The following is a 27,155-nucleotide window of genomic DNA, read 5'->3' on the forward strand; positions in this document are numbered from 1 at the left end:
TCTTCTTGAGTTCGAACGACCTTGTGGTTACCTACCACAATTTGTGACTTACTTTGAAGCATTGAGCTCGTAGGATGTTTAATTGGTTTCGAAAATTAGTTGAGGTGTGCGCAAAAAAAAAAAAAAAAAAAATATATATATATATATATATATTAAAACTATGTTTTCTACTTACTGACAGTTAAAAGAAAAACCTTTTACTAAAATTTATGACCTCTCTCATTTCAAGAATTTATTTTTCATATATACTTAAAATCAAATTGTAGGTATATTCTCATTCTTCCTATCCTATAAAGTTGTATAAATGACATTTTTTTTCATGTCCAATAAAGAGTGAAAGAGTAAGAATAGAGAAAGTGCATAACACATAATATTGCTTACATATACCACAAAGAACGATGCACGTAGATCACATGGTTATTAATTTTCATTAATAACTAACAATCATGTTTAATATAAAGATAAATGAGAAAGAAATAATGTGATTAAAGCAAGGATAATGCAGTGCTTCCGTAGAAGAGAGTGAAGGTTAAATAGAAGGGTTTGTAGTTTCTCATAAGGTATCTAACTTCACTTTCTATTTTGAGGTATTAAAACTCTTGAGAGTTGATTATAAATAACCATTAATGACTAAATCAGTATTGTAAACCCTATCAAAACTATCAATTAACACAACATATCTTTTCATTAAATAAATCAGTCGACCTAACCCAAAATAAATGCATATAATTAAGGGCATTGTTGTCCATTCAAATCAACCTTTATCTTTCCGAGCATATAGCTTAAAATACGTAATATACTAATTAAATAACATTTGAAACATTGAATGTTAAGTATAGCTTCATAATTTTCAGGAAAAATAGTCAAAGATACGGTTGCTGGTCACAATATTGAACTATCAATTAACACAACTTGACAAAATTTTTATATAAATATATACAATCTTCTCCATCACAATATTGAAGTATTGAGAGAGATGGGTACAGTTCGTCCAAGCTCCATCCCTGAAGCTTCAAAGATTTCTCAAGAAGCTCACAACGACGGCCATAACCAGAAGGAGCTTGATGCCGGTGCTCTCTTCGTTCTTAAATCCAAAGGTATAATTAAAATAGCTCTTTTTTACTTTTTTTCTTTTTTCCCCTTCCCTCTTTATGCATAGTCGTGATGATCTTTATATTAGATTTTATTCATCAACTTCGATCATTTATATATTCTCCTTTATTTCTTCTTAAACTTGAACACTTTATTAATGAAGAAACTGAACTTCCAAAATGACGATCATCACCATTTCATCCTTTTTTCTTTTTTTCTTCTCATTGACGTGATCATCCTTTGCTTCTTTTGTTTTCTTCTGTGACTCTACCGTCATCTCCATCAACTGTTTTCTTTTTCTTTTTCTTTTTTCTTCTTTACCTGTATTTTCTCCTTGTTTAAGCTTTTACGTAATCAAACAATTTTTTTTTTTTTAAACTATAAAATCTTAATTTGTTTACTTGATTCCGTGAAAAATGTTTCACGGAATCAAGAATCCCGAGATTCAGTTTAGCAGAGTCAAATTATGCAACGTCTATAATTTAGATTATACCTTACAGCTTATCAGGAATTGTCGCACATGCTGATAGCTGTTGGCTTCGGATTAATTTTTTTTTAATACATTAATATTTATTTTAATGAAAAGTTACACCAAATCGTTAACCAGTGATGGGCTGACCAGTGACCACAGTATCTCCCAAATACTAATATTTTATTATTACTTTTTAAAATTTTTATTTTGTAATGGGAGATTGATAAAGATTTGTCCAGGTGTTAAAGACTGTTAAACTCTATTTAAAATTTTAATTACTATATTTTATATTTGAATATTGGATTTTATCACAGTTATTTTGTCTAGATTAATTAAGAAAAAAAAAAAGGTTTTAAAATACGAATTTTGGATGACAAAGATGAATTGGTGTGGAGAGTATTGTTAAGGAAGTTATAAATAACTTACTTGTATTTCAATATATTTAAAATTTTGAAGCATAACTATCTCTAGGTGACTGAGTGGTTCGATAGAGATTTTTAGGTATATTATTTAAAAGGTTCTGGGTTCGAGTCCCTTTTTTATTGCTAATAGAGATAACAATTAGAGTTCTTACCTGATCGATAGTTCAAAGATCTTAGGAGATTAGTTAAGGTACACGTAAGTTGACCTGAACACTCTCAATCATTAAAAAAATTGAAGCATGTATCTTTGATGTAATATTCACTTATTTTCTAAATTAAGAAGTATACAAATGAAAATAATACTAAAGCTGACAAAAAATAGATCTCCTTTATATTCAAAAACCAAAACTAGTATTTAAATTTTATATCTCGTAAGTTAAAAGACTTTCCTTTGTTTGCATACTAAAACTTTAAAACTCCAAAAGCATTAAAATTATATATTTTTAAAAAATAATTTAATAACTATTCAAAATAAAGTTATTTATTAAAACAAAACAACATGCATAATATTTTATTTTTCCTTTAAATTAAATATTTTTTATGCCATCAACCATTAATTTCTGTCACGCATACATCATCACAAACCCTTGGCAATAAATTTTTTTTGTTTTTTTGTTAACATATATAGTTTTTTTAACTCTATAATGGGTAGATAAGATCATATATCACTTTCATTGTCATATATACTGTATATAGGGTCCCATTTCCGTCTATATTAATTGTGATTCTGATTCATGTATATTTATTATTCAATGTTTCTGGATATACATATTGTGGATATCACTTTGATTATTTTTTTTTTTTTAATGTTTTTATGAGTGAAAAAAATATAATAATATCGTGTATACAGGCTCATGGATACACTGTGGATATCACTTGACGACTTCAATTGTGGCTCCAGCTCTCCTTAGTCTGCCGTATGCCTTTACTTTTCTTGGTTGGACAGCTGGAACTTTATGCTTGGTGATTGGAGCTCTCGTCACCTTCTATTCCTACAACTTGATTTCTCTTGTTCTTGAACATCATGCTCATTTGGGTCATCGCCATCTCAGGTTCAGAGACATGGCTTATGATATCTTAGGTAACATATATGTCTTCTACTTTCTACATGTTATATGTCAATAGCGTATTATAGCCTCACATCACACATGATCATTTACTAATATAATTTCAACCTACTCATTAACCAGTTAGACGTAACATTCTACATTCTCTCCTCTACAATTACGTGATGCCCTTGTCACATCCAACACTGTCGTTGACTCACCTTTGGTTGGTTTTTTAATAAGCCCCTCTCAATTACATGATGCTTTCATCACGTCTAACATTATCATTAATCGGTCCGACTTATCTCTGGCCGGTTTTTTAATAGACCCCTCTGCATTACATGATACCCTCATAACATCAGTATCACTGACCAACTGAACTCATCTTTGGTTGGTTTTTTTGGAGGTCCACTTCTTTGGGAAGCCCACATAACAAATGGGAGCTTGAGCTTGCCCTAATACCACCCGCTAACTCTTGGTCGATTTTTAAGAGGCCCATTTATGGGCTTGTTTTGATACGCTTGAAACTTGTCAATTACTTAAAATATTAGGCCAATTATTTAAAAGATTAGCATATTAGATAATGTTGTCTACTCATCATTTTAAACCAAAGATCCGATCCACATAACAAATGAGAACTTGGGTCTGCTTTGATACCATTGGACTCACCATGAGTCAATTTTGTAAAGGGGTCAGTTCCAGGCTTGCTTTGATACTAGTTGTATCCAGTCAGATGCTTACCAATTATCCAAAAGATTAACTTATTAGGTAATATTGTTTACCCGCCCTTCTAAACCCAAAATTCAACCCACGTATATCCTATGTCGGACATAACAATACAAAAGAGTTATCTTACTTAAGTAAATATGTTTCTTTTCTTTTTTATAAAAAAACGTATGTTTAGATCTTATATGGTGAGGAGTAATATGAATTTTATTTTTTAAAATAATAATTTTTGAAAATGAAACTAAGCACTAAGATGCGATAAGTGTGAATTGAATGCTAGGGTTGTACACCTACAAAAGCACTTAAAGATGTATAAATGTGGGTCATACGAAAATGTAAGCAAGTCAAAGAAAATAGGATTGAAAATCCACTCTTTATAGTTTATTGCATACTGCAAATTTGCAAGGCTTGTCACAGTCACAGACTCACAGTCATCTACGTAGTACCCATTCTTGTTAAAATTGAGGCACAGATTTTGTCTCCCAACAACAAGCAACTGTTCATACAACTTCATCTCTCTTCGTGCTGCCCATTTACAAGTTAAACCTGATTGCTATCTTTTCCGACGACAGCTTATATCAATTTTGATGCAGGAGCATCTGAGTTAAATTAGGATTTTAATTAAATTAAGAAAGGATATCAGTTTTAGTTAAACTAGGAAAGAATTTCAGTTATTTCCTTAGTTCTTTTTTTTTTTTTTTTATTTAGGATTCCTATTTAATAAGAAATTGAGAATAGTTTTCAGTCTAGAAATCGGATTTGTCCTAACTAGTATAAATAGGATAACATAGTTAATTTATTGTATCTTTTCTTTAGTTCAGAATTTTAATTCAAAAGTTTTCTTTAAACCTAGTTAATTTTTATTGCTCTAACCACAATCACTTTATTCTAACCCTAATTGTTGAAGATCTAATTGTCCTCAAATTTGAAGCCAAATAATTGGAAAATGACAAACGAGAAATTTGAGTAGACCCATTTATTTGGTTAAATTTTGCAGTGGTAATGAGGGAATCGGACACCACCATCAACACAATTGATAATTCAGTTGTCATAATTAAGAAATTGAAGGCCCTTTTCTATTGTGGCTTCAACTGTTGAACATTATTTACTAGATACCAACTTGACAGTACTACGAAAATCAAATCGTGATAATTGTTGAATTGACAATTTACAAGGGCTTCAGCCTTTTTTTGTAGGGAGAACGACTTATACATACCCAATATTTTTCGAAACAATAAGTTGATATCCAAAAAGTTTTGAAACGACAAATGGATATCTTCCGTCATGTTCTGTTAGTGATTTTGGTTAGATAATAGTGAAAAGACTAAAATACCCTTGAAAGTTTAATTTTTAGTTTTTTATAAATTTAAAAACTTCTAAAAAACCCCCTAGGTTTGCTAATTTGACTAAACAGCCCAATATATAAAAATTTTATAAAATAACAAAAACACCCCCGCCACCCCCGCAGTGCCAGATTCCGGCCACCACCGCCGGAATCTGGCCGAAAAATTGTGTTACGACACAGACCCGTCGGATCTGTGTCGTAACACACCGATCTGGCCTTTTTCGGCCTCGACGGCCAGATCTGGCCTTTTCCGGCCAGATCATCCACGGATCTGGCCGGAAAACGCTAGATCGACGTGTTACGACACAGATCCGATGGGTATGTGTCGTAACACAATTTTCTGGCAAGTTTTCGGTCTCGACGGCCAGATCTGGCCGTAGATCTGGTCTTTTCCGGCCAGATCAACCACGAATCTTGCCGGAAAATGAAAGATCTACGCGTTACGACATAGATCCGATGGGTCTGTGTCGTAATGCAATTTTCCGGCCAGATTCCGGCGGTGGTGGCCGGAATCTGGCACTGCGGGGGTGGCGGGGGTGTTTTTGTTATTTTATAAAATTTTTATATATTAGGCTGTTTAGTTAAATTAGCAAACCTAGGGGGTTTTTTAGAAGTTTTTAAATTTATAAAAAACTAAAAATTAAACTTTCAAAGGTATTTTAGTCTTTTCACTATTATCTAACCAAAATCACTAACAGAACATGACGGAAGGTATCCATTTGTCGTTTCAAAACTTTTTGGGTATCAACTTGTCGTTTCAACAAACCTTGGGTATGCATAAGTTGTTCAGCCTTTTTTTTATTTTTTATGATCGGGTGTTCACAGGGGCTTCAGCTTCTTTTATTTTTATTATAATTGAGATATTTGGATTAGTTTGCACGCATTTTAAATTAATCCTTTGAGATTCTGAAGTTAACGACCGAGTAAGTCTCTAATGGTCACCCCTATTAGCAATCAAGATAGATCGAACTCAAAACTTTTTGAGTAATATATCTATAAGTCTTAGTTGATCGTTCAACCATCTAGTAGTGGTTAAGGTTTCACCTCCATACATACCCCTATGCCTATAAAAAAAAATAATAATAAAGATTGAGAATTTTATTTTTTATGTTAAAATTGTTACGTACTTCTTTTGAAAGTGTTTTAGAAGTCAAAAACATCAGCCTTTTGATAAATGAACAGATTAAGCTACACATTATTAATATTCAAAGTGAGATTAGTTTTCAAAGATGTTTTTGGCCACTACATGTTCATATAGTTGTCAGCTAAATCTAAACTATCCAATTAGGTCAAAAGTTTTGTCTTTGACTATCTTGTTTCAATTTTCTCACCTCCTTCTAATCAATATGTTATAAATAAATAAATAAATAATTGGCTGTTTAAGGGGTGTTGTTGGGTGTGTAAAGGGTATACTTTTCCGGCTTCCATTGCTCTTTTTTGATAGGCGGTGTCTCTTGCCTGTTTAGGGTCATGCTTGTTTTCAGGGTTGTCCCGTTTAGACTGTAATTCTTTATTCTTTATATAATTACCATTTACCTCAAAAAAAATTATAAATAATTGTATTAAAGTGTAAATAATCCAAATGGGCACTTTTTTTTTCTGATTTTTGAGAAATTATATTATATAACCCAAAAACTATTTGTGTTTCCAAACTCTCTCTCAACAGTTATTCCTCTCTATACTTTTTAAAGATAACCACTATATTTCAACCAATCAAGCCAATAGTTCAAATGAACAATATATACAATCCCACAAACACTTATCCAAACATATTATTTTTATTCAAAACAATTTAATTTATCATTCATACTGAAACATGACTTGATACAGAAGCATCCTTGTTTTACTATTCAACAAATCCAAAATGTTACCCAACTTGAATACACAAACTGGATTTTTGCAGGGCCAAATTGGGGTCGATATTTTGTTGGTCCAATTCAGTTCATGGTGTGCTATGGTGCTGTTGTAGCATGCACTCTTCTGGGAGGACAATGCATCAAGGTTAAGTTTCATTATCATTATAATTAACATTCAATTTCTACCCATTTACTGTTTAATCAGATTTATACTATGCTTTTTAAACTTGTTCTTCCTTTTTTGGCAGGCCATTTACTTACTGGTAGAACCAAATGGCACCATCAAGCTATATGAATTCGTGATCATATTTGGATGTCTTATGCTTATTTTAGCTCAAATCCCATCCTTCCACTCTCTTAGGCACATCAACTTGATATCTTTAGCTCTATGCCTCGCATATAGCGCCTGTGCTACAGCCGGCTCTATTTATATCGGTAAGAACAATGGCAGATTATAAACTTATTTCATCAGTTACCAAATGTGTATACTATATTCAGTTATAAATGAACCATTGTTTATTTTTGTCAGGAAGTTCCTCCAAAGGGCCAAGTAAAGACTATTCCGTTACTGGAGATAGTCAGAGTCGAGTTTTTGGGATGTTCAATGCTATCGCCATCATTGCCACAACATTTGGCAATGGTATCATTCCTGAAATTCAGGTCTGAAAATTGAATCTTATCAATTTTTGATGCAAAATTATTTGCACAATCGTTTTGTAGTTGTGGTGTTGTTTGAATGTAATGGGCACTTATAAATTCTACTTGCAGGCGACGATTGCACCACCGGTAAAGGGGAAGATGTTCAAGGGATTATGTGTTTGTTATGCAGTAGTTACTGTAACTTTCTTCAGTGTTGCCATATCTGGCTATTGGGCATTTGGCAACCAATCTGAAGGCCTCATTCTTAGCAACTTCTTGGATGATGGGAAACCTTTGGTCCCAAAGTGGTTTATTTTCATGACCAATATGTTCACCATTCTGCAACTATCAGCTGTTGGTGTGGTAAGAACATTTCTCTATATACAACTTCCTCAGCTCTCTCTGAAAGTTGGAATGTTCATGAAAGCATATTGGTTTTACAGGTTTATTTGCAGCCAACAAATGAAGTGCTTGAGCAAACCTTTGCAGATCCAATAAGCAAAGAGTTCTCTCCTCGCAATGTTATCCCCAGGGTCATTGCTCGTTCATTATCTGTTATTATATCAACAACCATAGCAGCAATGCTTCCATTCTTTGGAGACATCAATTCGGTCATTGGAGCTTTTGGTTTCATGCCTCTCGACTTTGTCTTACCAGTGGTTTTCTTTAACTTGACATTCAAGCCATCAAAGCGTAGCTCCATATTTTGGTTAAATGTCACTATCGCCGTGGTTTTCTCAACACTAGGACTTGTAGCAGCCATTGCAGCAGTTCGACAAATAGGCCTTGATGCCAAAACTTTTAAATTATTTGCTAATGTATAATCACGCCAATCTGGCTATTTGTTAAGACTTTAGGAGCCAGACATATTTTTGTCTCCCCACAACAAGCAACTGTTCATACAACTTCATCTCTCTTCGTGCTGCCCATTTACAAGTTAAACCTGATTGCTATCTTTTCCGACGACAGCTTATATCAATTTGATGCAGGAGCATCTGAGTTAAATTAGGATTTAATTAAATTAAGAAAGGATATCAGTTTTAGTTTAAACTAGAAAGAATTTCAGTTATTTCCTTAGTTCTTTTTTTTTTTTTTTTTTAGGATTCCTATTAATAAGAAATTGAGAATAGTTTTCAGTCTAGAAATCGGATTTGTCCTAACTAGTTAAATAGATAACATAGTAATTTATTGTATCTTTTCTTTAGTTCAATTTTAATTCAAAAGTTTCTTTAAACCTAGTTAATTTTTATTGCTCTAACCACAATCACTTTTTCTAACCCTAATTGTTGAAGATCAATTGTCCTCAAATTTGAAGCCAAATAATTGGAAAATGACACACGAGAAATTTGAGTAGACCCATTTATTTGGTTAAATTTTGCAGTGGTAATGAGGGAATCGGACACCACCATCAACACAATTGATAATTCAGTTTCATAATTAAGAAATTGAAGCCCCTTTTCTATTGTGGCTTCAACTGTTGAACATTATTTACTAGATACCAACTTGACAGTACTACGAAATCAAATCGTGATAATGTTGAATTGACAATTTACAAGGCTTCAGCCTTTTTTTGTAGGAGAACCTTATACATACCAATATTTTTCGAAACAATAAGTTGATATCCAAAAGTTTTGAAACGACAATGGATATCTTCCGTCATGTTCTGTTAGTGTTTTTTGGTTAGATAATAGTGAAAAGACTAAAATACCCTTGAAAGTTTAATTTTAGTTTTTTATAAATTTAAAACTTCTAAAAAACCTCCTAGGTTTGCTAATTTGACTAAACAGCCCAATATATAAAAATTTTATAAAATACAAAACACCCCCGCCACCCCCGCAGTGCCAGATTCCGCCCCACCACCGCCGGAATCTGGCCGAAAAATTGTGTTACGACACAGACCCGTCGGATCTTGTCTAACACCGATCTGGCCTTTTTCGGCCTCGCGCCAATCTGGCCTTTTCCCGGCCAGATCATCCACGGATCTGGCCGGAAAACGCTAGATCGACTGTTACGACACAGATCCATGGTATGTGTCGTAACACAATTTTCTGGCAAGTTTTCGGTCTCGACCCAGATCTGGCCGTAGATCTGGTCTTTTCCGGCCAGATCAACCACGAATCTTGCCGAAAATGAAAGATCTACCGTTACGACATAGATCATGGGTCTGTGTCGTAATGCAATTTTCCGGCCAATTCCGCGGTGTGTGGCCGGAATCGGCCTGCGGGGGTGGCGGGGGTGTTTTTGTTATTTTATAAAATTTTTATATTAGGCTGTTTAGTAATTAGCAAACCTAGGGGGTTTTTTAGAAGTTTTTAAATTTAAAAAAACAAAATTAAACTTTCAAGTTTTTTAGTCTTTTCACTATTATCTAACCAAAATCACTAACAGAACATGACGGAAGGTATCCATTTGTCGTTTCAAAACTTTTTGGGGTATCAACTTGTCGTTTCAACAAACCTTGGTATGCATAAGTTGTTCAGCCTTTTTTTTATTTTTTATGATCGGGTGTTCCACAGGGGCTTCAGCTTCTTTTTTTTATTATAATTGAGATATTTGGATTAGTTTGCATTTATTATTACTTTTTAAAATTTTTATTTTGTAAAGGGGGATTGATAAAGATTTGTCCAGGTGTTAAAGACTGTTAAACTCTATTTAAAATTTTAATTACTATATTTTATATTTGAACATTGGATTTTATCACAGTTATTTTGTCTAGATTAATTAAGAAAAAAAAAAAGGTTTTAAAATACGAATTTTGGATGACAAAGATGAATTGGTGTGGAGAGTATTGTTAAGGAAGTTATAAATAACTTACTTGTATTTCAATATATTTAAAATTTTGAAGCATAACTATCTCTAGGTGACTGAGTGGTTCGATAGAGATTTTTAGGTATATTATTTAAAAGGTTCTGGGTTCGAGTCCCTTTTTTATTGCTAATAGAGATAACAATTAGAGTTCTTACCTGATCGATAGTTCAAAGATCTTAGGAGATTAGTTAAGGTACACGTAAGTTGACCTGAACACTCTCAATCATTAAAAAAATTGAAGCATGTATCTTTGATGTAATATTCACTTATTTTCTAAATTAAGAAGTATACAAATGAAAATAATACTAAAGCTGACAAAAAATAGATCTCCTTTATATTCAAAAACCAAAACTAGTATTTAAATTTTATATCTCGTAAGTTAAAAGACTTTCCTTTGTTTGCATACTAAAACTTTAAAACTCCAAAAGCATTAAAATTATATATTTTTAAAAAATAATTTAATAACTATTCAAAATAAAGTTATTTATTAAAACAAAACAACATGCATAATATTTTATTTTTCCTTTAAATTAAATATTTTTTATGCCATCAACCATTAATTTCTGTCACGCATACATCATCACAAACCCTTGGCAATAAATTTTTTTTGTTTTTTTGTTAACATATATAGTTTTTTTAACTCTATAATGGGTAGATAAGATCATATATCACTTTCATTGTCATATATACTGTATATAGGGTCCCATTTCCGTCTATATTAATTGTGATTCTGATTCATGTATATTTATTATTCAATGTTTCTGGATATACATATTGTGGATATCACTTTGATTATTTTTTTTTTTTTAATGTTTTTATGAGTGAAAAAAATATAATAATATCGTGTATACAGGCTCATGGATACACTGTGGATATCACTTGACGACTTCAATTGTGGCTCCAGCTCTCCTTAGTCTGCCGTATGCCTTTACTTTTCTTGGTTGGACAGCTGGAACTTTATGCTTGGTGATTGGAGCTCTCGTCACCTTCTATTCCTACAACTTGATTTCTCTTGTTCTTGAACATCATGCTCATTTGGGTCATCGCCATCTCAGGTTCAGAGACATGGCTTATGATATCTTAGGTAACATATATGTCTTCTACTTTCTACATGTTATATGTCAATAGCGTATTATAGCCTCACATCACACATGATCATTTACTAATATAATTTCAACCTACTCATTAACCAGTTAGACGTAACATTCTACATTCTCTCCTCTACAATTACGTGATGCCCTTGTCACATCCAACACTGTCGTTGACTCACCTTTGGTTGGTTTTTTAATAAGCCCCTCTCAATTACATGATGCTTTCATCACGTCTAACATTATCATTAATCGGTCCGACTTATCTCTGGCCGGTTTTTTAATAGACCCCTCTGCATTACATGATACCCTCATAACATCAGTATCACTGACCAACTGAACTCATCTTTGGTTGGTTTTTTTGGAGGTCCACTTCTTTGGGAAGCCCACATAACAAATGGGAACTTGAACTTGCCCTAATACCACCCGCTAACTCTTGGTCGATTTTTAAGAGGCCCATTTATGGGCTTGTTTTGATACGCTTGAAACTTGTCAATTACTTAAAATATTAGGCCAATTATTTAAAAGATTAGCATATTAGATAATGTTGTCTACTCATCATTTTAAACCAAAGATCCGATCCACACTCCACATAACAAATGAGAACTTGGGTCTGCTTTGATACCATTGGACTCACCATGAGTCAATTTTGTAAAGGGGTCAGTTCCAGGCTTGCTTTGATACTAGTTGTATCCAGTCAGATGCTTACCAATTATCCAAAAGATTAACTTATTAGGTAATATTGTTTACCCGCCCTTCTAAACCCAAAATTCAACCCACGTATATCCTATGTCGGACATAACAATACAAAAGAGTTATCTTACTTAAGTAAATATGTTTCTTTTCTTTTTTATAAAAAAACGTATGTTTAGATCTTATATGGTGAGGAGTAATATGAATTTTATTTTTTAAAATAATAATTTTTGAAAATGAAACTAAGCACTAAGATGCGATAAGTGTGAATTGAATGCTAGGGTTGTACACCTACAAAAGCACTTAAAGATGTATAAATGTGGGTCATACGAAAATGTAAGCAAGTCAAAGAAAATAGGATTGAAAATCCACTCTTTATAGTTTATTGCATACTGCAAATTTGCAAGGCTTGTCACAGTCACAGACTCACAGTCATCTACGTAGTACCCATTCTTATTAAAATTGAGGCACAGATTTTGTCTCCCGTGCACTAAATACCCAACAACAAGCTACTGTTTATACAACTTCATCTCTCTTCGTGCTGCCCATTTACTAGTTAAACCTGATTGCTATCTTTTCTGAGGACAGCTTATATCAATTTTGATGCAGAGCATCTAAGTTAAATTAGGATTTTAATTAAATTAATAAACGGTATCAGTTTTAGTTAAACTAAGAAAGAATTTCAGTTATTTTTTTAGTTTTCCCTTTTATTTAGGATTTCTATTTAATAAGAAATTGGGAATAGTTTTCAACCTAGAATTATGATTTGTTCTAATTAATAAAAATAGGATAACATAGTCAATTTATTGTATCTTTTCTTTAATTCAAAATTTTAATTCAAAGGTTTTCTTTAAACTTAATTAATTTTTATTGTTCCAACCACAATCACCATATTCTAACCCTAATTATTGAAGATCTAATTGCCCTACAATTCTTCCGCTATGTCAAGTGGTATCAGAGCACACAAGATCCTAATCTAGGGCTGTAAACGAGCCGAGCCGAGCTTTGGGCTTATCGAGCCCGGCTCGTTTACAACAGTGTCGAGTTCGAGTTCGAGCTCGAGCCTGTCGAGCCTCAGAATTGAGACTCGAACTCGAGCTCGGTCGAGTTTGAGTCGAGCTCGCGAGCTTGATTTCCAGCTCGAGCTCGATACGGCTGACGAACTCGATTTCGAGCTCGAGCTCGATAAGGCTCAGTCAGGTTTATGAGAAATTATTCTGGTAAGTTTTGTTTAAAACTACAGCAGGTTTATGAGAAATTCAGGTTAACTTTAAAGAAATTATGGTAACTCAGTCTGTGGATTAGCATAGCCCACTTGCCAAACGGAGCGTCATGAAGCAACAGAGNGGCTTATCTTAGAACATTAGACTTGTAGGGTGTTCAATAAGCCTCAGAGATTAGTTGAGGTGCGTACAAGCTGACCTAATACCCCAATCATTAAAAAAAAAAAAATGCCAAATCTAAAACTATTGTTTTCTACTTAGAGAAAGTTAAAAAGAAAAACATTTTACTAAAATTTATGACCTCTCTCATTCCAAGAATTTATTTTTCTTATATGCACTTAAAATCGAATTGTAGATATACTAAAAAATTATACATCCTAGGCTGTTTTTGCTCTTCTTGTTTTGCGCCGTCCGTTGATTTTGTTTAGGGACGTGTTGCTTGGGGTTCTCCCCATTTAGGTGTATTTATTTATTCTTTATAAAATTACCAATTACCTAAAATATTATAGGTATTGTCTAGCCCTCTCTCGGGTATTCCCTATTCCGTCGGATCTGGGTGTTCCAAGGGACTCAGGATCCTAAGAGAAGGGTGAATTTTTCAAAAACAATTTATAAAAATCTATTCATAAAACTTTAATAACTGTAGTACAACTTACAATATAATTATGAAAGTGTAAACATTAGAAATCAGTTTACATAAAAACATTGTATCACAGTGTTCTAATATGTGTAAACACCATGTCGATGAACATGCGTATGTGGCCAACCAAAAGCGTGTAGCATGTGTCTCACTTGAATACGTGTTTGTGGCCAACCGAAAACGTGTAGCATGCGCCTCACGTACCCTGTATGCAAACCTGAGAGGATTAAACGATTGTGAAGTAATAGATAGCAAGCGGTGAGTCTCAAGCTAACCAATCCTATTGACTTCAATCATCCTCTTCCATTTTTTTCTAATTCAAATGATCATTTCCTCCCCCATTGATTAAACGAGTTTATATATAATTCATTAATTTGAATTTTTTTTTTTTATGATTATGTTCTTCAAAATTAGTAGCTTTTAAAGAGATAAGATAAAAATATAAAAACTAATACTTGAAAACTATTAACCCCAAGGGGTTGGTTTGACGGTAAAAAATATGGTTTGTTTTCATTATCTTCTTGAGTTCGAACCACCTTGTGGTCACCTACCATAATTTGTGGCTTACTTTAGAACATTGAGTTTGTAGGGTATTTAATTAGTCTTGGATATTAGTTGAGGTGTGCGAAAAAAAAAAAATTATATATATATTGTCAAATCTAAAACTATGTTTTCTACTTACTGACACTTAAAAGAAAAACATTTTACTAAAAAATATGACCTCTCTCATTTCAAGAATTTATTTTACATATATACTTAAAATCAAATTGTAGGTATATTCTCATTCTTCCTATCCTATAAAGTTGTATAAATGACATATTTTTTTTCATGTCAAATAAAGACTGAAAGAGTAAGAAAAGAGAAAGTGCATAACACATAATATTGCTTACATATACCACGAAGAACGATGCATGTAGATCACATAGTAATTAATTTTCTTTAATAACTAACAATCATGTTTAATATAAAGATAAATNACTTTAAAGAAATTATGGTAACTCAGTCTGTGGATTAGCATAGCCCACTTGCCAAACGGAGCGTCATGAAGCAACAGAGCTCGATAAGGCTCAGTCAGGTTTATGAGAAATTATTCTGGTAAGTTTTGTTTAAAACTACAGCAGGTTTATGAGAAATTCAGGTTAACTTTAAAGAAATTATGGTAACTCAGTCTGTGGATTAGCATAGCCCACTTGCCAAACGGAGCGTCATGAAGCAACAGAGCTCGATAAGGCTCAGTCAGGTTTATGAGAAATTATTCTGGTAAGTTTTGTTTAAAACTACAGCAGGTTTATGAGAAATTCAGGTTAACTTTAAAGAAATTATGGTAACTCAGTCTGTGGATTAGCATAGCCCACTTGCCAAACGGAGCGTCATGAAGCAACAGAGCTCGATAAGGCTCAGTCAGGTTTATGAGAAATTATTCTGGTAAGTTTTGTTTAAAACTACAGCAGGTTTATGAGAAATTCAGGTTAACTTTAAAGAAATTATGGTAACTCAGTCTGTGGATTAGCATAGCCCACTTGCCAAACGGAGCGTCATGAAGCAACAGAGCTCGATAAGGCTCAGTCAGGTTTATGAGAAATTATTCTGGTAAGTTTTGTTTAAAACTACAGCAGGTTTATGAGAAATTCAGGTTAACTTTAAAGAAATTATGGTAACTCAGTCTGTGGATTAGCATAGCCCACTTGCCAAACGGAGCGTCATGAAGCAACAGAGATACAAAGCGTTTACTCTTACTCAAACAGCTGCCATCACTATCTGACTTTTCCTTTCTTTCTTTATTAATCAATCAATCAATTAATTTATTATTTACATTCAAACAAAACAAGAAACAAGAGGAAGCAACAAAGAAAAGGAAGATGAGATTGAGATAGAGATAGAGAAAGTCGCAGCTGCTCCTCCTAGTCTGGCAAAAATGGCAAAACAAAACCCAAATCAAACAATCTACTCATCACCCAACTCCAACTCCAACAGTTAGACGATCCACTCACAAACAAACAACTAACTATCACACACAGGCACAGCAAACTAATCTGGAAGTTTCAGAGTGTCTGCGCTGCGATTTCGGGCCTCCTTTTTCGGTTGCCGAGATCAGAGATGGCGACGGAGATTATCGATTTCAGAGTGTTGGTTCGCGATTTGGGATTTGAGGGTCTTTGATTGTGATTTGGGATTTAGGGCAACTGGGATGGGGAACTGAAATTGATGCTCTGTTTTGGTGTTTCGTGTTATTTCAAATTTGCACTTTGGGGGGAAACTGTCATTTTTTAAAACTTTTTTCACTGAAAAATATCAGTTTAATACTAATAGTTTAAAAAATCACCAAAACACCCTGCGTAAGTGTACAGTGCTTAATCGAGCCAGATCAGGCTCGCGAGCCCATGAGTCGAGCTTCACTGTATTCGAACTGAACTCGGTTAACGAATCGAGTTCGAGTCGAGTCGAACCGAGCCTTACCGAACTGAGCTCTAAACGAGCTTTTATCGAGCCGAGCCGAGCCGGCTTACAGTCCTATCCTAATCTAGGATTTTTTTTTTGTTTCCAAACTATGGTTGGTCGAGACAGAGGTCGAGGTAGAGACAATAAGCCCCAACAAACTAAGTTGGTTGAGATGCGAAGATGATTGATGACTTGACTTGGGCTGTACAAGCCTTGCAGCGTCAGGAACTTGTGGAAATCCAAATGGAGAATTCAGAAGGCGACCACAAACAGCTTAAGAGTCAAGAAGATCTTGAGACTGAAGAGGAAATTGAGGACGTGAACCCTTTTCATGAAGATGGACCCGCAAATCGAGCGGCACGAAGTGGACTAGAAGAGAGGTTATTACACGCTCTTGATTTGAATGGTGGAGGAGTAAAGATTGAAGTAGCTGATTTTCATGGGAAGTTACATACGGAGGATTATTTGGATTTTGAAGCTAGTTTGGAGAATTACTTTGAATGGAAACCCATGGTTGAAAATCGAAAGGTGCTAATTGTAAAGCTTAAGTTGAAGGATACTGCACTTCAACGGTGCAAGAGAGTTGAAGAGCAACATGCATGACAATGCAAGCTTAAAATCAGCACTTGGGAGCACATGAAAACTAAGCTACGGAAGCAATTTTTACCTGCTGATTATACAATGGAATTGTATGAGAGGCTCCATTGTTTGAAGCAAAACAACATGTCGGTTAAGGAGTACACTGCAGAGTTTAATAACTTATCAATTCGAGTTGGCTTATCTGAAAGTAATGACAAATTACTTCTCGCTACCTTACTGGTTTGAATCAATCTATTAGAGACGAGATGGGAGTAGTTCGTTTATACAATATTGAGGATGCTCGACAATACACTTTAGCAGCTGAAAAGCGAATTTCCCGTTATGGTGTGAGAAAACCCATAGATAGAACCAATTGGAAAAACAATTTGGGACCTAGACGTGGGTATCAAACAGGCCAACGGGAGTGGAAAGAGACCACTACAACTAATAAAACCAACAGAGGTGCAACCAATGTTGAAAGGAGTGATAAAGGGAAAAGTATCGTATCTTATGGGGGACAAAATAATTCTAGTTCATCTGTAGCTAAAGGAGGCAGCAATTCTCAGGTCCGATGTTTTTCACTTGTGGAGAGAAGGGACATACTTCATTCGCTCGCCCACAAAGGAGGGTGAATTTAGCTGGGTGTTGAGGAAGAGTTAGACCCAGTTTTTGATGAATATGATGAGGAGATAGAGGAAATTGATGTTCATGTGGCTGAAAGTGAGTCTTTGGTGGTACGAAAGGTAATGATAACAACAATAAAAGATGAAGAGGAATACTGGAGGAGGTGTAGCATTTTCCGTACACGTGTTGTTTGTGGAGGTAAGGTTTGTGATCTTGTCATTGATGGAGGAAGCACGGGTTGTGGACAAATTAAAGCTTCCTACAATAACACATCCTCATCCATACAAAGTGGGTTGGTTCAAAAAGGGACACAAGATACTGATAACTTCTCAATGTTTGGTGAAATTTACCATGGGAGGTAACTTGGAAGATGAAGCTTTATGTGTCATTGTACCAATGGATGTGGGGCACATTCTTGTTGGAAGACCTTGGTTGTTTGATCATGATATGGATCATAAGACAAAGCCTAATACTTACTCCTTTTACAAGGATAACAAGAGGTACACTTTGTATCCTCTCAAAGAAAAGGCAAAGCAATTGGCAACTAAGAGTTCTACAACCAGCAAAACAACTGGGTATTTGAATGTCGAAAAGTTTAATGCTGAGCATGGTGAGATGGGGATCATGTATGCTTTAATAAACAAAATTGTGGAGAGTGACCAGGTTGGAAAATCACCCCAATATCCCATTGAAATCTGACAGTTATTGAAGGAATACGAAGAGCTAGTTAGTGACGATGTGCCAAAAAGCTTACCACCTTTAAGAAGCATCCAACATGCTATTGATTTTTTTTTTTTTTTTTTTTTAATTTTTTAGTGACAGGGTGTTCACAAGCGCTTCAGGTGTTTTTTTTTTTTTTTTTTTTTAATTATCATCGAATTGTTTAAATCAATTTATACGTATTTTAAAAAAAATTTAGGATTCTAAAGTTCACGATCGGGTAAGTCTCAATGGTCACCCCTATTAACTGTCAAGAGGATCGAACTCAAAACTTCTTGAGTAATACACCCACGAGTCTTAGTTGACCGTTCAACCATCAATAGTAGTTTAAGACTTCACTTTCATACATGTCTATACCTATAAAAAATAAATAAATAAATAAGTGAGAATTTATTTTTTATGTTAAATTGTTGCGTACTTCTTTTGAAAGTGTTTTAGAAGTCAAAAACATCAGCCTTAGATAAATCAAAAGATTAAGCTACACATTATTATATTCAAAGTGAGATTAGTTTTCAAAGATGTTTTTGGACTACTACATGTTCATTAGTTGTCAACTAAATCTAAACTATCCTTAGGTCAAAAGTTTGGTCTTTGACTATCTTGTTTCAATTTTCTCACCTCCTTCTATCATATATTATAATAAATAATAATTGGCTGTTAAGGGGTGTTTGGGTGTGTAAAGGGTATATTTTCCGGCTTCCTTTGCTCTTTTTGTTAGGCGGTGTCCTTGTCTATTTAGGGTCGCTTGTTTCGGGTGTCATCCTTTTAGATGTAATTCTTTATTCTTATCCCAAAAAAAAAATTATAATAATAATTGTATTAAAGTATAAATAATCCAAATGGGCACTTTTTTTCTGATTTTGAGAAATGATATTATATACCCAAAACTATTGTGTTTCCAAACTCTCTCTCAACATTATTCCTCTCTATATTTTTAATATAACCACTAATTTCAACCAATCAAGCCATAGTTCAACTGAACAATATATACAATCCCACAAACACTTATCCAAACATATTATTTTTATTCAAACAATTTAATTTATCATTCATACTGAAACATGACTTATACAGAAGCATCCTTGTTTTACTATTCAACAAACCAAAATGTTACCCACTTGAATACACAAACTGGATTTTGCAGGGCCAAATTGGGGTCGATATTTTGTTGGTCCAATTCAGTTCGGTGTGCTATGGTGCTGTTGTAGCATGCACTCTTCTGGGGACAACTCTCAGGTTAAGTTTCATTATCATTATAAGTAACATTCAATTTCTACCCATTTACTGTTTAATCAGATTTTACTATGCTTTTTAAACTTGTTCTTCCTTTTTGGCAGGCCATTTACTTACTGGTAGAACCAATGGCACCATCAAGCTATATGAATTCGTGATCATATTTGGATGTCTTATGCTTATTTAGCTCAAATCCCATCTCCACTTCTCTGAGCACATCACTTGATCTTTAGCTCTATGCCTCGCATATAGCGCCTGTGCTACAGCCGGCTCTATTTATTCGGTAAGAACAATGGCAGATTATAAACTTATTTCACAGTTACAAATGTGTATACTATATCAGTTATAATGAACCATTGTTATTTTTCAGGAATTCCTCCAAAGGGCCAAGTAAAGACTATTCCGTTACTGGAGATAGTCAGAGTCGAGTTTTTGGGATGTTCAATGCTATCGCCTCATTGCCACAACATTTGGCAATGGTATCATTCCTGAAATTCAGGTCTGAAATTGAATGTTATAATTTTTGATGCAAAATTATTTGCACAATCGTTTTGTAGTTGTGGTGTTGTTTGAATGTAATGGGCACTTATAAATTCTACATGCAGCCACGATTGCACCTCCGGTTAAAGGGGAAGATGTTCAAGGGATTATGTGTTTGTTATGCAGTAGTTACTGTAACTTTCTTCAGTGTTGCCATATCTGGCTATTGGGCATTTGGCAACCAATCTGAAGGCCTCATTCTTAGCAACTTCTTGGATGATGGGAAACCTTTGGTCCCAAAGTGGTTTATTTTCATGACCAATATGTTCACCATTCTGCAACTATCAGCTGTTGGTGTGGTAAGAACATTTCTCTAAATACAACTTCCTCAGCTCTCTCTGAAAGTTGGAATGTTCATGAAAGCATATTGGTTTTACAGGTTTATTTGCAGCCAACAAATGAAGTGCTTGAGCAAACCTTTGCAGATCCAATAAGCAAAGAGTTCTCTCCTCGCAATGTTATCCCCAGGGTCATTGCTCGTTCATTATCTGTTATTATATCAACAACCATAGCAGCAATGCTTCCATTCTTTGGAGACATCAATTCGGTCATTGGAGCTTTTGGTTTCATGCCTCTCGACTTTGTCTTACCAGTGGTTTTCTTTAACTTGACATTCAAGCCATCAAAGCGGAGCCCCATATTTTGGTTAAATGTCACTATCGCCGTGGTTTTCTCAACACTAGGACTTATAGCAGCCATTGCAGCAGTTCGACAAATAAGCCTTGATGCCAAAACTTATAAATTATTTGCTAATGTATAATCACGCCAATCTGGCTATTTGTTAAGACTTTAGGAGCCAGTCATTCTATTGATACTTAACACTATATAACATGGTTGTTAAATCTAGTATTCTATCGTATATCGAAAACTTAATTTTTTGAATCATGTATTACGTATTGTATCGTATTACAGGATACGCTATTTTCAAAAAAATTAATATCATCCCCATGATTAATTAACAAATTTTGTGGTATTATTGGCTTTAAATTATGGTATTACATAATCAAAATTAATCACAAAATTAAGAATCTATATCATTTCATCTGAACCATTCATATCATTTCTAAGATTAATGTGAATATCTATAACTCTACTTGTGTTATTATTATCATGTAAAATAGGCAACATATCTTCCTTTTTCATTTTCTCCATGCAAAATAGGTAAATATGGGCAGGTTTTAGTGAATCGGGTTAGGTGACCTGGATTTGACCTGAAAAATTTTTTGGACCTTTGACTCAAATTAATAAAATCGTATCGATTTGTATCAATATTTTTAAGGATACAAATGGATACGTATCGTATCGAAGGATATATATCAAGGTATCGAAAGGTTTATGATACACTCTCACACTCTCTAATACATATCGTTGACAACCCATATTGAATAGTATCATAGGATACGTATCGCACATCGTAGGATACTAACAACCATGCTATATAATATAAAATTTCCTCAATAGCAACCCCTTCCTGGTTACCGTGAGTTTAGTAGCCATTCTCATTTTACCAATGACAGAGCAATCTTCCCTGGTTACCGTGAGTTTAGTAGCCATTCTCATTTTACCAATGACAGAGCAATCTTCCAACAGGCTGATAGGAAATTCAATATTTTTTCTTCTGAGTCTTCGAGAAATGAGTCAAAAGAAACCAGAAATCCTATCAAGCATGTTTGCTCAGTGCCTGATCCAATAAATTGTTAACCAAGTAAAGCTTGAGGGATATATCAGAAAAGTTAAACTAAATCTAAAAACTTGAGGTCAAGATTATGGGGCACAACCTCATTTTCGTGAAAATGGATATCTGAAATTGCGTGGAATTTTTAGGGGGTGGAAGTGTATTGACGATAGAGAAACATACAAAGATTTCTCATGGTAAATAGAATGAATCATTGAAATACAAATACGGAAACAATAATACTAAGGAATTCATTTTATTAGCAATAAAAGTCATTGGTGAAATCTACAACCCTCAGATGCAAACCGCATATGCCGTTCCTACTTCAGTAATCAGTTTCCACAAGTCTATAATAAATTTTAATCAGTATTAATGTGGATAACAAAAATAATTTGTAGTTTGCACTAGATGGAGAGAGGAAGAAAGACAACTTTACTTGTCAAGGATACTCTAATTGATTTCTGGAGATAATATTTGGTCGAATATGGGCTGCCACATCCGCAACATATTCTTACCAACACCACCATTATGTGGAGAAGCAGGAGTTGAGTTTTGGTCTTCCAAATAGTTAGGGTCCGAAGACTGCTGAACCAGCAAGGTGTTATCACCAACATTGTGTGGAGAAATTGGACTCAAATTTTGGTTTTCAACAATGTTAGTAATTGGGGATGTCTTTTGATATGATATGGACTGCTGAAACTGCAAGGCATTCTCACCAACATTTTGCAGAGAAGGACTCATGTTTTGGTTATCAGCAGTAGTCATTTCTGGCAATGTCTCTTGGTCTGACAAAGTTTGCGAAATCTGCAAGTGATTCTCACCGACAGTGTGTGGAGAAGCAGGATTTGAGACTGGATTTTCAACGACACTAACGGGAGATGTCACTTTGTCTGACATGGGCTGCAAAACTTGCAATGCATTCTCACTAACATTGTGCCTTGAAGTAGAACTTGAGTTTTGGTTTTCTGCAGTAGTCGTATATGGAGATATCTCTTGATCTGGTATGGGTTGCAAATTGTGCAAGGCATTCTCACTATCACTCTGTGGAGAAGCAGGACTTGAGATTTGCTTTTCAGCAGTGAAACCATCTGAAGATGTCCCTTTTTCTGATACAACCAGCAAAACCTCCAAGGGATTCTTGCAAACATTGTGCTGAGAAGTAGGTCTCAAGTTTTGGTTTTCAGTGATAATCGTGTTTGTAGATGTCTCCTGGTCTGATATGGGCCGCAAAGCAATATTGTGTGGAGAAGCAGGACTTGATATTTGGTTTTCAACAGTGACACTGTCAGGAGATGTCCCCCTCTCTGATATGGGCTGCAAATCCTGCAAGGCGTTCTCACTAATATTGTGCAGAGAAGTGGGACTCTGAATTTTGTTTTCAGCAATAGTCATATCTTGAGATGTCTCTTGATCTGATATCTGTTGCAAATCCTGCAATGCATTCTCATTAATATTGTGCAAAGAAGCTGGACTTGAGGTTTGGTTTTCAACAATAATACTATCTGGAGATGTCCCTTTGTCTGATACAGGCTGTAAAACATTGTCACCAACATTCTGTACATAAACAAGACTAAAATCCTGATTTTTAGCAATGAAAATATCTAGACATGTCTTTTAATTTTATATGGGCTGTCAAACCTGCAAGGCATTCTCATCCACAATTTGGGGAGAAGCAGGACTTGAGTGATGGTTTTCAGCAATTACAGTATCTACTCCTTTATGGGCTAATTCCAAGAGTGTAGTTGTTTGTGTACTGGGGTTCTCGTCGTCATCTGTCATCCTAGCATTATTTATGGGAATTCCTGCCATCTTTGAATCTCCAAGCCTACTGGCAGCGGTGGAAGAGTCAGAAGAATACCTTCTTTTAATTTCCTTAGCTATGTTTTTCTTGAAAGTGGCAACAATAAGCTGATAATCACAAGGAATCCAAAATGAGTCTGTCAGTTAAGGTCAAGAGTCATTTAAGTTAATTTGTAAACAGACAAACCTTAATATTTATAAGAATGATATATACTAGTTTCTGTCCTCAAGCAATAACTTTTTCTGCATTTTGCTATAAACAGGGCCACCATCCAATTATAAAACAAGCATCTTCCATTAAATAAATACATGTTAAATGCGGACAAGAATTTTGACCTTTTCATTTCAGTTTAAGATCTCTTAGAGATGCAACATTTTAAAGGGTATTAGGTAGAAGAACTTGAGTTTGAAAAACACAATAAGAGCAAGACGTACTTGGATAGGGCCACCTGCAATTAGAGAACCATTAACAACACCACCAAAAACTTGCCCATTGGGTTTAGCCAAAGAAATGGTTAACATGCCCTTCGCTAGACGATTGCCGCCCGCTTGACCATAACTAAATGATCCAGATAGAGATAGAATTTCAAAGCAACCCTGTATTAAGAAGGAAATGTTCAAGAATTAAATGCTTACCATTAAACACCAACAGCTAAATCTGAATCAATTTCAACATTGTGGTGGTGAATAGCCACTGAGGGCCTAATGGCAGCACTAGCTGCAATCCCAATGTCTTAGAAGCATACTGGGAAATCTGATGCATAAGTTCTGGAATACTATACATATAAGCTTGAAATTCATATGGAAGTATTAACTTGCTGTGTATACCACGAAATTAAGCTTGGTAATTTATGCAGATGTCTTTTCGTCTAGGAAATATCCACACTTAACAGACTCTGGAATTTCACAAGGAGTCCCCTGCCCCTGGAGAACTCTTTGATTCAAGTGCAACACTCTGACACCTTCCCCACCCACCCCCCACCCGAAACCAAAAAGATATCCAAAAATAGGGAAATTATATCAATGATAAGCATAGTATTCAACAAAAAAGCCTTCAAAGGTTGCAATGAAATAAGAAAATCAAGAAAACAGATAGAAAAGAAGTACGTTGCTAGTCAAAATCATACCTCAAAATTCAATACACCATTAGGAGAACCAGGTTGACTTATAACACCTCTAGAGACCATGCCAGCGGCAGAAAGAATGCAAAGTGCAGCTCGAGGAGACCTTTGTAAAAGCGACATCACCTTACCAGCAATATCCTGCAGGTCAAACGACTCATAGAATCACTTCAAGTACGCCAATTGGTATCGAAAAATAGAATACAAAAAGACCAGGCAAAATCCTTCTACCTCCCCTGTGTTTACAGTCAGAACATAAGGGGAGAAGTTTCCTCCAGCCGTTTCTGCAAAGTAACCTCCTGCAAAAGTTGAAGTTTCCGACATAAGAATGAGAAATCCGCTCCAATAAGCTCAAACTTCACATACTAAATTGAAAAAATTGCATCAGATGAAACAAGTAATTAGTCAAGTTTTCTCTCAAGTGCATTATGTTTATCATAAATCTGCTCAATTTAACTCATCTTCTAACCGAAACACAAAAGGGAAGTAATTCACCACCTGGGTTCAACTCTTTTCATAATCAAAACCCAAGTACTTGAAAATTTAAGGCACAAATTAAAACACAAATCAGAAGTACTTAATAGATTATTTCACAAGTAATGCTATCAAACGTTCAAGTGACATTCTATCATCAAAATTTTTTTATAAAATTAAACCAAACAGATATTTTGAAGAGCAAAAACTCACCAAGGGAAGCCAAAACCTGTAACTTTCCAGAGCCTTTGGGCCGGCCTCTTCGCCGTTTAGCTGCAAAATCAACCGAAAAGTTAGAAGACACAAGAGCCAGAGGCTGTGATTCCATGTCTGCATGCTCATGTTTTCTCGGTCTGCCCCTCTTTCTTTTCATTCTAGCTTCAGTATCATCACTAGCAGCTGACCCTTCGCCACAACTTAATCTTAAAGCACTTCCACAGTTCACAGCCGGAGACTCATCAGAAACTGTGGCAGTAGTTTTATTATTGTCCTCCATGATGATTACCCTTCTCAAAGAGATAATAAAAGAGAAGAGTTTGTGTTTAAAAGAGAAGTTGATGAAGAGTTGTGTAACAAACAGTGATTCACAAAAGGCGCCTGAAAGGAAAATTTGTATGGTGCTGATACTGTTCATTCATCTGCATGAAATGTAATAAACGGTAAATCAATTTAATTCCTTTTATTTCTACATTATTAATGTTTTACTGATTATGTTAGATCTTGTAACTTATGATATGAGTGGTAATTAAATTTAACTACCACTAATAAAATGAAAAGATTTGCTCTATGATATGAAAACATTTTTTAAACCTCTAATCCAAGGATTTGACTTGGTATTATTTATTTATTTAATATCTAAATTTATCTTCCTTTATATTTAAAAAGAAGTTGACTTTGTCCGTTTTAGAATTTTATTCAAAAACTGATTCTCAAACTATTTTTTTATTAAATACAAAATTTAATTAAAATGGGTAAAATTTTCAAAATAAATGTTGGAGGAATCACAGTGGCATAATTAAGAAGGGAATTTTATATATTGCTTTAAAAGAGAGATTTTATTTAAGTATATAGTTAATAGTAATTAATGTTATAAATTTGTAACGTTGATTTTAAAACTTAAAGGAATTTCAATGTAATATTGGGAAACAAACTTATAGTTTAACTGTGACAATCATATAATATATTAGATATTTTTATTAGAGTAAACGACTTTTTCCCACCCAAGGTTTACCTTAATACCACTTTCCCACCCAAACCGTTTCAAAATACCACTTTCCCACCTAAAGCTAATATTCTGTTACTACCCAAAGCCGATTCCGGCCATGAAAACTCTTTCTGTCACTATCATTTGAACCTCTGATCTCCTTTCTACAAAACCCCTCTCACTCTGGCACTTGATTTCTCAATTATGTTGGCCACCGCAAAGTTAGGGTTTCCTATTCTTAGCTAATTTTCGACTAATTGCGACGGCGAATATTCAATCGGTTACCATCATTCGATCCACCAGCCTCCTTAACCTGGCTCCTGGTCACTAGCTGAACACCGACTAAGAAAGTGAAGTGTATTTTGAGTATTAACAAAATATAAACTTTTGGTAGGAAAATGGTATTTTGAATCTTTTGGGGTGAAAAGTATCATTAAGGCAAACCTCGGGTGGGAAAAAGTCATTTACTCTATTTTATTATAAGTTAATTATAGAAAGTAATTTAAATATGGAGAAAATAAAATCCTAAATTAAATTGTCTCTTTAATAAATTTATATACTGCAAAATTTGAAGCATCTTGAATACGAACCTCGGTAAAATAAATGAATTAGATATTGTTATTTAAAAAGACGTGAAGTTGATAACTCTTCCTTTTTTTTAATTTCATAAGTGAAGAAAACGTGAAGTTGATAAAT

General features: G+C 34.5%; 2 protein-coding genes and 1 pseudogene across 5 annotated transcripts; 2 read left to right on the forward strand and 1 right to left on the reverse strand.

The window, feature by feature from the left end:
• The first annotated feature begins 975 nt into the window (after positions 1 to 975).
• On the forward strand, positions 976 to 8,422 carry LOC116142195 (GABA transporter 1-like). The gene is made up of 7 exons (XM_031427643.1): positions 976 to 1,097; positions 2,837 to 3,067; positions 7,007 to 7,104; positions 7,208 to 7,394; positions 7,489 to 7,619; positions 7,728 to 7,961; positions 8,042 to 8,422. Exons 1-7 carry the CDS (start codon positions 977 to 979, stop codon positions 8,420 to 8,422), a joined length of 1,383 nt encoding a protein of 460 aa, XP_031283503.1. The 5' UTR covers position 976.
• Positions 8,423 to 11,053: 2,631 nt separating this feature from the next.
• LOC116142145 lies at positions 11,054 to 21,092 on the forward strand (annotated as a pseudogene).
• Positions 21,093 to 22,097: 1,005 nt separating this feature from the next.
• Positions 22,098 to 25,882, reverse strand: LOC116142190. 4 transcript variants are annotated; one of them, XM_031427637.1, is made up of 6 exons: positions 25,469 to 25,882; positions 25,013 to 25,080; positions 24,788 to 24,922; positions 24,096 to 24,257; positions 23,499 to 23,768; positions 22,098 to 23,279 (listed from the first exon to the last, which is right to left on the reverse strand). In XM_031427637.1, exons 1-6 carry the CDS (start codon positions 25,749 to 25,751, stop codon positions 22,311 to 22,313), a joined length of 1,887 nt encoding a protein of 628 aa, XP_031283497.1. In that variant the 5' UTR covers positions 25,752 to 25,882; the 3' UTR covers positions 22,098 to 22,310. The 4 variants fall into 4 exon arrangements, with proteins under 4 accessions (XP_031283497.1, XP_031283496.1, XP_031283495.1 ...); XM_031427636.1 differs by having other exon boundaries at positions 22,098 to 23,291; XM_031427635.1 differs by having other exon boundaries at positions 22,098 to 23,390.
• Between the last annotated feature and the right edge of the window lie 1,273 nt (positions 25,883 to 27,155).

The sequence above is a fragment of the Pistacia vera genome, unplaced genomic scaffold, assembly GCF_008641045.1.
Source record: "Pistacia vera cultivar Batoury unplaced genomic scaffold, PisVer_v2 Contig405, whole genome shotgun sequence".
NCBI lineage: Eukaryota > Viridiplantae > Streptophyta > Magnoliopsida > Sapindales > Anacardiaceae > Pistacia > Pistacia vera.

Excerpts from the sequence above, each read along its gene's own strand:
- LOC116142195 (XM_031427643.1), top strand. The coding sequence starts at position 977 with ATGGGTACAGTTCGTCCAAGCTCCATCCCTGAAGCTTCAAAGATTTCT. Across the intron at positions 3,068-7,006 it reads CATGGCTTATGATATCTTAG|GGCCAAATTGGGGTCGATAT; the intron begins GTAACATATATG and ends GGATTTTTGCAG. Across the intron at positions 7,962-8,041 it reads AACTATCAGCTGTTGGTGTG|GTTTATTTGCAGCCAACAAA; the intron begins GTAAGAACATTT and ends TTGGTTTTACAG.
- LOC116142190 (XM_031427634.1), bottom strand. The coding sequence starts at position 25,751 with ATGGAGGACAATAATAAAACTACTGCCACAGTTTCTGATGAGTCTCCG. Across the intron at positions 23,769-24,095 it reads TTGCAGGTGGCCCTATCCAA|CTTATTGTTGCCACTTTCAA; the intron begins GTACGTCTTGCT and ends TGTGATTATCAG. Across the intron at positions 23,415-23,498 it reads TGGATGAGAATGCCTTGCAG|AATGTTGGTGACAATGTTTT; the intron begins GTTTGACAGCCC and ends GTTTATGTACAG.